This window comes from Lissotriton vulgaris, chromosome 1_2 (genome assembly GCF_964263255.1).
Source record: "Lissotriton vulgaris chromosome 1_2, aLisVul1.2, whole genome shotgun sequence".
Taxonomy (NCBI): domain Eukaryota; kingdom Metazoa; phylum Chordata; class Amphibia; order Caudata; family Salamandridae; genus Lissotriton; species Lissotriton vulgaris.
Genome location: NC_141686.1, coordinates 110932081 through 110945263, shown reverse-complemented (window position 1 = coordinate 110945263; position 13183 = coordinate 110932081). Strand labels below are relative to the sequence as shown.

The 13183-nt window shown below is 44.3% G+C and overlaps 1 protein-coding gene across 1 annotated transcript in view; it reads left to right on the top strand.

Annotated features, from left to right (window-relative positions):
* The window catches only part of LOC147734647 (protein mono-ADP-ribosyltransferase PARP12-like), a 235978-nt gene that overhangs the window by 116345 nt on the left and 106450 nt on the right, over window positions 1–13183 (top strand). The window contains exon 4 of the mRNA XM_086952946.1: window positions 12846–13122. Within this exon, the coding sequence (XP_086809072.1) occupies window positions 12846–13122 (277 nt within the window). The remainder of the gene's footprint in view (window positions 1–12845; window positions 13123–13183) is intronic.

Below are 13183 nucleotides of genomic sequence, written 5' to 3'. Positions count from 1 at the left end.
GAAACAAACACATGCACCCATCAAGCAGTGCATCACAAGTCAGCAAACGCAATCAAATTAAACCAGCAACACTTGGTGTCACTCAAAAGCAAGTATAAAGTGCACTTCAGCAAGCAGGTCAGCCACATTAACAGAAACCTTTCGAGGATACACCCCAAAAAGTCATAGAATCAGCTGCAAAAAAAAAAAATGCACTCCAGCAACATAGGAAGTCGAATGATGAACACCACTGTACATAACAGCACTGTACATAACGCACACATTACACAGAGACTAGCAATCATAGGTGTGTAAAACAGTGTATTGGACATGTTATATAAGACAAACGACAACAAGGGGTGAATTCACATGTCATCCATATTGATAGGCAGTATAGTTAAAGAGTACTTGGTCTGGAGAAGCACAAACTCTGAATTAAAAATGTAACACAATGGATTGATGCTCTCTTTAATAACAAGAACTGATTTGTACCCAAGTGAACCCTTTTCCCAACATTGGAATAATGACAGTCTTGGGGAAAAATCCATACACACTAATCTATACCTTGAAGTCTGCACGCAGTTCTTTGATGATGACAGTTAATAGTTCACTGTAAACTACAACTAACAAAAGGAAGTCTCTGACAAAAGCAGTAACCCACTGACCGGTTTACATTACAATCACTGGTATATGCATGGTACATGTTCTTCGCAGCAAGCATATTAACCATCTGCTCTGCACTACCTTACCATGAATTAAAACTTCGACGAGTCAAAACGTCTATTAGACAAAACTCCGATCTAGCCTGGAAGAACATTAATCACCGGAGTTTTTTTGACATTTTAATTGCTGTCTGGACATTGCTAGACATTGCTAGAGCGCTGCAGCAGGTGCATTTACGCACAATGTAAACAAGCAAACACCAAACAGGTGCCCCCGTTCTAAATCAGCACCCGGTGCGGTGGTACCGGTCGCACCACCCTAGAGCCGGCCCTGTGCATTATATAACGCAACATTATAGGGCCCCTTCTCTATCATCACCATCAATGTGATGAGGAGACCCTGAATCCAACAGCTCGCAGCTTGAATAATTTAGCATATTCAGATCAATCGCCATTTCCCTGAGTGGCTAAGGGGAGCTGCATGTGGGGGCGGGGGGGGGGGTCTAGCTGGTCTGCGAGCATCCCCGCCCAAGCCTGCAAGTCATCAGCGAGTTTATTGTCTATTCAGCATTCACCCATACAGCTTTCTCAGCCACTGCCTATTCAATCATGTCTCAAACCCACTTGCACATATCGGAGGGTTAGGGAACATCCAACGAATAGCCACTCTGCCACCCCAGCAACAGGAACCTCCAACTAAGTCCCTTCTTCTTGCGTGTCGATTCCTGCCTCAACAGGAATTGTCTAGCGTCTCCAGGGACTCCCCACTCTGTGGCTTCATTTAACCTATCATGTATGGACTGCCACTATGCGACCCGCTCGGGGCAATGCTATAGCATACGCATAAAGTCTGCTCCGTCAACTAATCTACTGAGGGCAGGTAGGCGGTGCACACCTCTTCCTACTGGGCATGAGGCCCAGTGGTGTAACGAAACTTAAGGCCCTCCTTTGCAATGTAAATGGATGGTCCCCCCTCCGGAATCAACCAGGAGCTCTCAGGCCAGGATACTGTGCTGAATGTGGCCCTTGGAGTTCGGGCCCCCACACCGTGGGGGCTGCGGGGGCCTATGTTACATCACTGATGAGGCCACTTGTTGATGGGCTAGATGGGGGTCCTCAGCAGTTGCCAATGACTAGCGTCGGCTATATGTGATAGGATTATTCGAAGTTGGCATAGAGCTAAACATGTACTGTGTACAAGTTGGCATAGAGCTAAACGTGTACTGTGTACAGCTAAGCGCCAGTCCTATCATGCTTAACACTGAAAAAAGAGTGGTTGAAGAGCATTCTTCTGACATGGGTTCAATTAACATTTGGGTACATACATAACATGTTTTCAATTAGGAATGGGAAGCGCTATATAAATTCCAATACAAAACAAGTCGAACCCTAAAATGCATCCTTTGCAACGAAAATGTGAACTGTGCAATGGATAAAAACCTGCATGTGTACTCGAGCTTAAACGGGTGCAGTGAGGGGGAACTCACGGTATTTCATGCTTTACATCTATTGGAGTCGGAGGCATGTTCTATTGGGGCAGAGCTTGGGAAGCCTTCATAAAACAAGCAATATAATATGCAGGCTCTTTGCTTTATATTAATTGAAAAATTCAAAACCGATTGCGCAAAAAGACCCCATTAATTCTATGACATTTTGTTTCCAAAGGCGTTTTTGCAAACGAAAGAATACTGAATATACAACTCTTGCAAATAGGTTGTTTCCTCAAAACGAAATTGCATGCATATTTTTAATGACCTTTTTATCTCTCATTTCCCTAAGGGCAGCAATATAAACTTTAAACTTCTTAAATGGCACTTAATTCAAATGATTTTCCTGTTTACAGGTTGTTCAATAGAATGTATAATTGTTGGAAAATTAGAGATCACAAATGAGGCACCACAGCTGCTTGCACGTAGTTAATTTTTCCGAATTTACTAATCACTTGACATAAATACAGTGCACAAAATGCCGAACGTGATGAGAGGAAGTTCTTTCCAGGCAAAACTAATTTATGCTAGCTCTAGCCTTAGTGTCAAGTAGTTACAACGTGCTTCTTAAAAGTCACTTCTGTTTTCTTATATGAGTGGAATGCATCCTTTGCCTCAGATTACTTGTTAAGAGAACTAACACGGCTGAGCATGGCGCCCATGACAAGCAGCGAGAGAGTGCTAACACGCATTGAAATCCACCAAGAAGCGCAGATGTAACCAACACCTAAATTAAAGAACATCTGTGAATTTCTAGAGTGGCCGGGTTATTTATACATTTCTGATATTACGGTCTTTTAAAAAATGTTTCGGGTCCTGATTTTTAGGTCTCGTGGCGTTGAACAGCGCGTAAGCGCTGTCTCGCCAGAGATCTATTGTCGCTGGGTCTGCTTCCCAGGAGACAGCACCTGGCCGCGCGCATCTGGAAAAAGGCGATCGGCGCAGGCCACGCGCGCGCACGCTCGCCGTGGCTGTCTTCTGGGAAGCGCAAACTTACACAGGCCCACCTCCCCCTGCACGCATGCGCACACACAGAGACACACATACACAAGCGCACATACACGCACGGAGAGACTTCCCCCCACCCCTCCACCGTCGCACACAGAGACACACACACACGCACACATACAGGCATCCCCCCCTTCCCCGCTCACCGGCACTCCGGACTTGTGCAGCCTCCGCGGGGCTCTCCCTCGAGCATGGGAGCCCCGCGTCACCACTGCTCCTCCAGGCACTCCGTGGGCTTCACAAAACGGAAGTCCCGCCCCACGATAGGTTTCGTTTTGCGCGCGCACGTCTTGTTTTTCCCATCACCACTGCCAGGAATGTACTTTCACTCTCCCTTACGATGCTGGTGCCTGCGACGGCTCTTAGCCACAGTCCATTCTATTTTTAAAAATCTGCACCCCACAGTGACTATGTGAGAACAAAGTCACATATCAAACGCAGAGAGAGAAAATATTTACGATGTAGAAAGTCCGATGATTAGATAGTTGTCACTTACTAAAAAGCATAGGCATCGAAAAGCAGAACATGTTGATTTTTTTAGAATGCGTATTTTGTCGATACATGAATGTAGCGTTCAAACCCCATTGTGGGGCACCTACTTTAATTTCCAAATAAGTAACGTGCTATAAAACCGACGGAGGAAGTTCGATACAAACCATAACATAAAAAAAAATGTCATGGAGACCGATTTTCCAACAGTTATTTCCGTAGTGGAGCTAGCAGTGAAAAAACCAAAACCATGCATTGCCGATTACTATAGAGGCCACCTTCGCAGCTGTGTGATATGAATTTAAAAAGACGGCAAACGGATACTATTTACTGTAAACTAGGCATGGCCTCCTACTTAACAGAGTACAGCTGCCTTTGTTGATGCAATTAATACGAGTCTGGAACTTTGTGGTTAAATGATAGACGCAGTAATGTTTGAGGTAAACATCACCGACGTCAATTTCAGCTTCTCCTAGAAGTTTCTCAGCTATTTTTTAAAGGCACGTTTTTTTTTAACCAATATATACGGGACTCTTAGCACAGGGAGGAATACATCATCATATGAGTACATACAGACACTGAGCACATACAAATGCGCACAGACAAGGGCCCTCCTTCACAGGTAATAACTAGCCTACAGGCTAGAGGCCAGAAGTACTATGAACTAGTCACAAAATACAAGTCGCAATTTGCGACCAGTATTTTTACGATGAGTATGGTATTTTGCAAACCAGTTTGTGTACTAATAGGGCGGTTTACAAAATACAGAATCAAAGTTTGTCACAATTTGACCAACATCATGAATATTAAGGAGATAAGTCGTAAATTGCGAGCCACAATGATCTGTAGACATCACACAGATGGTGCAGTCTGCAAAGGTCACCAGACCACCATGATTGTTTTTAAATTAAAACAATCATGTTTTAAACAAATGCATTGCTTTCCTTAAAGGAAAAAGAGAAGTACTTAAAAAAAATTAGTTAAAACTCATTTTTTAGGTCTCGTGGCAACCGCGCGAAAGGAAGCAGTACATCAAATATGCACACTAGTTTATTGTGCAAGGACAACAACACTGAGGGTCGCTTAACTAGTTTCCCTTGCACAATAAACTGGTGGAACACTGAGCAGCAAATGCAAATGAACCACTGCTCCTCTATGCACAGCACATTGGCACTGTTTTGTCCATTTGTGAAGAGTGCGGAGATAAGATAAAAGGCGCTATGTGCTTTTGTTAACAGTGCAGGGAGGAGTGGCCGTGTGCCTCGGTGAGTGCCACGGAAAAGACACTCATCCTCCTGAGTAAGCAACGCAGGAAAAAAAAAAGAAGGCGCTGAATGCCGCAGTGAGCACCACAGTGTTAAAGGCACCCCTTGCGTTCAGTGAGCAGCTCAGCCAGAGAATGCAGCATTGCCCGCAATGAGCAGCACGGCGGACATCCTATGCACTCAGTGACCTGCCTAGACAGACGTGAGTGTGCAGTGAGCAGCAGAGCGAGGATAGGCATGCCGCTGCGTGCACCTCAGTGAGCAGCACAGTGAGGGGAGGCCTCAGTGAGCAGCAGGAGGACCCTGCTGTGTGATGACTGCATGCTAGACTGAATTTAAAGACAATACCTGACCCTGTCACCCTGCACCCCAGCGACCCCAGCCTGCCAGTGGCGTACCTTATCAATGTGGGATGTGCAACAAAAAAGCAGGGGTATGAGGGCTGGGGTGGGAGTCTGCCCAGAGTGAGATGGGCTGATTACAACAAGCTGTAGAATATACGCCTCCCTGTTCATCAGAAGTGAAATATTTTTATCCAAACATTACCAGCACAGCTATACAATTCAAAAGGCGCGTGCTTTAATTGAAATCTAAGAAAAATGAAAACAAATGAGTGATAGTCTGTGGGAGCAGAGGTGATTAAAAAACGTACAATTATTAAAACACATTCCTCTAGAGACAGGGAACAAGACAGATTCTTAGTGTCAATAAACCTTGAAGCATCGTTACTGTGTGAAAATGATGGGACAAGCACTGGTGACAGGCCAGAACCCGCTTTCATCAGAAGCGAGGACTCCAAGCTTTGAAGCAGACCAGCTCTACTTTTTCATTTTAAGTGGTGCCCATCCATGGGTAGGTAGTATGCCAGAACCCCCCTGCCCCCTTTTACACCAATACAGACTTTGCTAAATATTTCATGCAACACATTGTCATATACAATGCCAAGAACTCAAACTTTAATGCTGCGAGACCTATTGCATTGCAAATGCTTGTTTTTGTTGTTTTATACTTAAATGAATAAGAGATACATCAAAATATTCCTTACCTCAGACCTGCCAGTGCCAACCTATAAACAAATATCACTGCCTTGTGCCCAGAGCTATGAAAGAGGCACTCTCCTGGAATCTTCCCTAGTGTGTGCCACCCCCATGCTATCTGTGCCCGAGTAGCCCAGGCAAGTTGTTTCCTTTGCATTGTGGGACCAATAGTTCTGCTGAAAACTATTTTTAAATCATAAGTCCCAGATTTAATAGAAAAAATACATCAACTGAACCATGGTCCTGGGAAACACGAGTGCTCGGAGGCCTACTTATATCGCACATTGTATACTGAGTTTTGTAACTGCATTATTTCCCACGTAGTCGCTCGAAGTGTTGGTATAATTGATTTGTCAGTTCTCTTTGATGAGGAGCACATGTGACAGCTTCCCCCATTCCAGTGACAATCCAATGCAAGCGCATTTTTTGTGGGCATAGCAAACCATAATGGAGAATTCAATCTCAGGGTTTATCAGTAAAAATCCAGGACTGATATATTGTGCCGCAAGACGTGTCTAAAAATCTACTTGAGCAGCAAACGACTGCGCAGTGAGTGTGGGGAACATTTCTCTTAATAGCCTCAAAGACTCAAAACAAGTTTTGTTTACCCTTTCACTCGAAACCGTTTCTGTTTAAAACAAGATTTAAAAAAAATGCAAACATAACTTTTTGGGGTTGCTGTAGCATTGTGAATACTCAGGATTCATTTAGCTTTAAAAACACATTGCACACAATCAATGTAACGGTTCGTTTTTAAACTCACTTTTCTTTTGCATTGTAACTGCATTTTGAGTTCCATGCCTAGAGAAAACGTATAGTTTTTGACACAAAAATGTAATTTTGCTCGAGATGACTACTAAACACACATATGGTACGGGGGAAACGCATTAAACAGTAGTTGTGCAATAACCTACCTGCTTTTACTGTCGACGATGGCAACCGGGTGGTCAGGAAATGACTAACGCAGAATCTTCTTTTCAAGCGTTGAAGTGACATCAGAAAGAAAGCAGGTCACGCGGTAGCCACAAAGTTAAAGTAGCAACAGTTTGTTATTTTTATTTTTACTACAAATTGTTTTTAGAGCAGTCTAAGACCTGTGTGCGTCGTGTCTTCACACTTCAGCTGTAGAAAATCATTCGAATCGCACTGATGTCATCACGTGAGGCGGCTTCTATCCCGAAACGTGGGGGTTGCGGGGCCCTTTGTTAGCCCCCAGGGTCGCATTGGTCTGATTTCCAGCTCTGAGCCGCTTTTCTTGGCAGCCCAGAGGCCGACTTGGAATGTGTCTAAGCTGTTCAGATAACCCCCGTGTGCACAAGGTGTCCTGGTTGGTAGGTTTGCTTTTTTCAATCTCAGTGAAGTTAAGTAAACATTCCTCTTTTAGGCAACCCTCCCCCTGCTTCTTTCTATTATACTTTGAAAAATGAAGCAGTATTTTGCGAAAAGGCGCAATACACAAATGTGGACCACTTTCTTTGTTTTTCCAACCCAATCCAACCCTGTAAATGACACTGCCTTGTGCCCAGAGCTACAAAAGAGGCACTCTCCTGGAATCTTTCCTAGTGTGTGCCACCCACACGCGCGCGGCATCCAATGATGGATGCTGCGTGGTGGACCAGCCAATCCTGACGCTGCATGCAGCGCCAGGATTGGCTAGGGGGGCACATTTGCTGCTCGCCCTGTCGCCCTTTGAAAACCCGGGCTGTGGCAGGCGAGCAAGTACCCCTGGGTCCCGCTGGGGAAATTACAGTGCGCATGCTTGAGGTAGTTGCCAACTATCCCAAGCATGCGCACAGTGCACTGTAAGTTCCCCAGCGGGACTGCGTCCGCTGCAGTCTGAGTGTCACTGAAGCTGCAGGCCACCCCCACGCTGCACAATTCCCGGCGGTGGGCTGAGGCTGATTGTTGTAATGTTATAGATAGGATTGCGGCCGGCGGCCGCGATGCAGGTCCATTGTGGCTGGTGGGCTACGCCCCTACGCCCCAATGGACGCACCGTGGCTGGCATGTACTGATAATATACTGTGAAATACTCCTACCATGTGCCAGTAGTCCAGATTTAGTGACACGCTGCTGCAGTTTTTGTGCCTGTCCCCAGGGCTCTGCAAGCATGAATGACCGTGAAAATAAGTTAAAAACATGCGCAGCCCAAAAACCAATGATCATGGATGCAAACATGCATGTTATTGGTGAAATGGCGGAGCCCGTAAACTATGCACAAAATGCCGTCCCCATAAATTCAGTGGCTTTTGCTGAAATACATTACAGCCAAATTAAGTTAAAGTTGTCCTTTGAAACGCTTAATTTGGAAACACTGTGTTTGTGTCGGAAGGTAGTGGGAGGGCAGAAGCAGCAACTTGCATAACCTTTAAAAAAAAAGAGGTTTTGTAAACGAACTCATGAAGAAAGTAAGCGTAAGGAGCCTGTGCTTGGCCGGATCCCCATAGCTTTGACTGGAAGTGAGGTATCTACTGCCTGAACAACTTAGGAGGCAGCAAAGAAGAGAGACGTCAGAGTGATTCAATGGGGAGTAGGAGGCAGGATTACACTCCGCGTAGTGTTGACAGCAGGTCTTCCAGACAGTGCATGCGCTGCCTAGGCTCTACCTAAAAATGTAATGTCCCTATTCTGGAAAAGATACACTAGAAATAGGCCCCCTCCCACCCACTTTTCTTCACAGCAAAACATACACAATAAAACTCAGATCAGTTTTTGAGAACTTTCAGCTGGAGAAATGCAAAAACCAAGGGCACAAAATGAATGTCTAGTGTCACTTCGACAAATGGGAGCTGAAACATCAAGTACTTTGACATTTTAAATAGAAATCGTACCTCAGGGCTATGTTATGTAGCGCAAACCCAACATGAACGTATTGGAGTTCTTCACATTAACACCAGTTACACAGGGAGCTTAAGTGATTTGCCCAGAATCACAGGACGAAGAGTCAAGACTCACACTCACACCAGTTTCAAAATTGCCATCTCAGGCTGTTATGCCGTTTTTATTTTATTAAAATCGGAAAACAAAGCTTTTGAAACAAGTGTTTCCAACCTCTCTTTTCATGCAAGTGGCACAGGAAGAACAGCAATGACCAATTACACACCATGTCTCTTGTATACCTCCTAACATGGTTGGTCCTCCACTGTAAAATATTGCTCGTTAGAAAGCAGCGACTGATTGAATGTGACATTGTCCTCTTGACCACTTTTAAGTGTATTACGTTACTGACCCATGAAAATTGTCATACTGATAGCCTCATGCATGCCTTTTTAATCCTGCCAACTCCCATGCACAATGGTTGCTTTCCGCTACCGGGTCAACCACTCACCGCAGTCATAGTTCCTGCCCTGCAAAGTAAAATCGCACTTTTCAGCCAAAACTACAAAACGCCGAAATCCCAACATACTTAATTTTTTTAACCTAAATATGCCTAAACTTTCTGATGTAGTTGCCAAGCGAGCATTGCTCAGTACTCACGCAGAACTATGTAACGGTTCCTCTTACGGTGCATACTTTTACTTCAGGCAAGTCATTTCTGTAGTAGGGGATCTCTGTGTATAGTCATAATCTGTGAATAGTCCCGCCCATGTGCGGGGACCCCGGAGCAATCAAAATAGTCTCTTAAGTCGTCTTCTCCTGCAGTCCTGCATAGACACTTAAGAGAAAATAAAAGACAAATAATGCAGCCAGACACTAACAAGGCTACATTGGCCAGCACTTCATCCTGAAGTGAAAAGGATAGCCAAATAACATAATTGAATTTTACACATTTTACAGAGTTTCACCACACCTAGAGAAACTCCCCTTCACAAAAATCCTTTGCATGATAGAGAGGAAGGGTTGGACAGACACGCCTCAGAGGCTGCCATTATGTGTCTGGAAAAGGGATACTGTGCCTGAACCCTCCAGCATCCCTTGGTCTCCCATGATGCACAGCCAAAGGCAAATTACTTTCAGTTCTTTTTTCCGGCTCCTGCTATCAGGACCCTGGAGCATTTAGCTCTACCTGTTTGGGTATACTCTCTATATTTGGAGTGTTTTCAGTGAGATTTGTGTTTCCCTCGACGTCCTCTTCCTATTACTGTCTTTTTTGACCAGTTTTGCCACCACTATCTTGTCAAAATGCCAGCTTTATTCGACAAGTGCCCTGAGTTTGGTAGGAAGAAGGCCAAGTCAGACCCCCACAGAGTATGCATACTCTGCCTGCCTTCTCCCCATGTACCTGACTCCTGTGATATTTGCCATTCTTTCTCCAGGAGGACCCTGAGTGACAGGGAGAATATTAGTCTCCAAGGCCTGGAGCAGAGGAGACATCAATAAGCAGGTGGGACCTCTGGGCGTGGAGGAACTCTATCTTCATCCTCTGCCCGTGCATCAGCCTCTAGGGGGCTCCCCAGTCAAGAACAGGCCCGGAAATGGCACCGGTCCCGGTCGACGTCGATGGCTACCATCTGTTCCCCGTCGACCCAGGGTTCTGGCTCGACGTCGAGGGGTAGGACGTCGAGACCTTTGGGCATGAGGACTATGACGCAAGTGGTGAAAGACTCTGTGGCCCTGTAGCCGCGTTGTTGCATACTAAATATCTGGGAGCCAAATGATCTAACTCACTCGACACAGGATTGGATAACATTAGGTATAATGTATGCTAAAAGAAACATAGCCAGGTTTTGGGGATCTCCAGAGGTGCCAGCCCTCACGGATTGGTGTAGCGATCTTGACTTTGCAATGTTGGCAGAGAGGACAGTGTACCTGAACCGGAAATGTCCTCGAAAATGGGACAGACTCTGGGGTGCATGGAATGAATACAGGGGGTATTTATGCGAACCGCCGATGCTGGATAGCGCGGATGACTCTGAGTGAGGAGGGGATGGGCGGGGGGACCTTCTGCACTGTACTGTGTAAATTTCATTATAACAACTTTATTCTTTCCTGTCATGTGTATTTTTGTTTGATTATTTGACTAGCCATGCTCTATGTTCGCACCCTTTGATTGCCTTATGCCCTGTATTCGCTACATAAAATAATAAAAAAAAATTCTAAAAAAGAACTGAAGTAACTGCCTCTGGCTGAGCATGATGGGATATTGGTGGTCTTTCTGATCTTAAAGGCACAGCTTTCTTTTTCTGCACTTAATGGCAGCCTATGGGCTACATGGCCCTACACTTCTTCGTATCGGTCTTCTCATAGAAAAGGGTTTGTGAAGGTTCTTTTTCTGTGCCATTACAAAAAAATAGATATTCTGGGAGAATATGTAATTACAGTCTCTTCTTTTGCCGTTCCAAGATGAAGAACCATAACCATTGTAGCCTATCCCTAAGCTGCATTATGACTTTCTTAAGTGACTTTTCCAGAAGAAAGGCGAACTTCATCACTTAAGAACATATATTGGAAAAAGTGCACAGAGGTACCCGCAGGTGGGGAGGGCTATTCCTCACTTATGACTATCATGGAAATACCCTACGAGAGAACTAGAATTACAGGTAAGAAACTATACATTTGTTCTGTTCAGGACAGCCAGGGAAGCCTGTAAACCCTGAACAGAAAGAATTATAATGCTCACTCCCTGAAAGAAAACTCCAAGGGTGTGAGTGTCATTAGTGTTTTGTTTTACAAAAACAAACTTTCCTTTCAAGATTTTTGTTTTCCTAAAACAAAAGGTTTGCTGAACAGCTACAAGTAACATGGTGGTTGCTCAGCAACCTTTCAGTGCGTTCTGCGGATCCTCAGTAGGGGCAGCTTACTTGAAGGCAATGAGATCTCCATCAGGCAGGTGGCGAACTCTAAATAAGTAGCAGTAGTCCCCCATTGTAGTAGAAATAATGACCTCCACTACCTGGTAGATTACAGACCAACCGCCAAACTTCAGATATGGCTTCGAATTACAGCCCTACTGTCCAGATTGAAGTAGACTAACACTACATGGAAAAGGAAACCAAACCACCTTATGATACTAATATCAAATACGTCATGCAGAACACAACATATATCAGCTATAATATACCTCTGGTTGTGATGTAATGCTCCTTATCATCCTCATCATACACTTTGCATGCACCAACATAATAATTCATGTTCCCTTATCAAAATGCCCTTTTCCCTAATTCCACTGATCCATCCTCACAACCTTTGTCTTTGGCCAACATTTATGGACTCCTGTCCTTCCTCTTCTTGATAGCTTCTCCATTATCGGATTTTCCAACTATTTTCCCCCCTAAATTGGTTGCAGAATAAAAGAAAATTACAGAAGCAGGTGTACAGGCTAAATAAATAAACAAAACAGGAAAAAACAATCCGCACACATATTCTAACCATATACTCACAGGAACATGAGAGAAAACAGTAGCTAAAAAGATACAAAACACAAAGTGAAACAGCATAGAATGGCAAATGAAAGAGGAAACATTGGAAAACCATAGAGACTAGAGTAAGTAACAAATAGTGGAGTGATTTATGACTATGGAAGAGTGATGGAAGAGACTATGAATCAGATGAGGAAGTGCAGTGACAAAGGAAGGAAGATATAGATTGTGGGAGAAAACTAAAACTAGAAAAGTAGAAACAATCCAGGTATGATAGAGAAGTGAAGAACAAATATTTTGATACCAGGGCATTAATTCAGGGCCAGCACATCCATTAAATGGATGTAGTAGTGGTTCATGGAAGCGCCCCAGCAGACAACAAAATGTTGGAGTGTTGAGAATACGCCTAAGTCTGAAGAATATGAATATGTCTAATAACTTGAATAAATAAACACATTTGATTTCTTGCTTTAGGTGAGGTTAAAACCGAATGGCTCAGAAAAGTAACTTCTTAGTTTTGAAAGCCTGTCTAGTAAAGGCACAAAAGTAAAGTTCATACATTTTCTAAAATGTTTCTAAATTTTAAATGTTTTATATTATTTGCTTTCCTCCAATCAAGGTTTGTCATGATTACAAGGGTGGCAAGAATGGCACACCCTGCCCCAAGGGAGAGGAATGCCGCAGGCTGCATGTCTGCCAATACTTTGCCAGGGGGCAGTGCCGCTACTTCAATTGCAATCGGTCACACAACCTTCTGGACCCCATTGCCATTGAGGTGATGAAAGGACGGAGGCTCAGCATGGAAATGATCAACAACATCCAGCTCCTGCGCGTCCACCAGTGCAACGAGGCACGAAAGGAACCCCAGAAGTATGAGCATCCAAAGAGGACAAAAGGTATCAGCAAGGAAAACATCTCATTTTTCAACACCTAAGCTTTGATGTCATCTTAAATCTG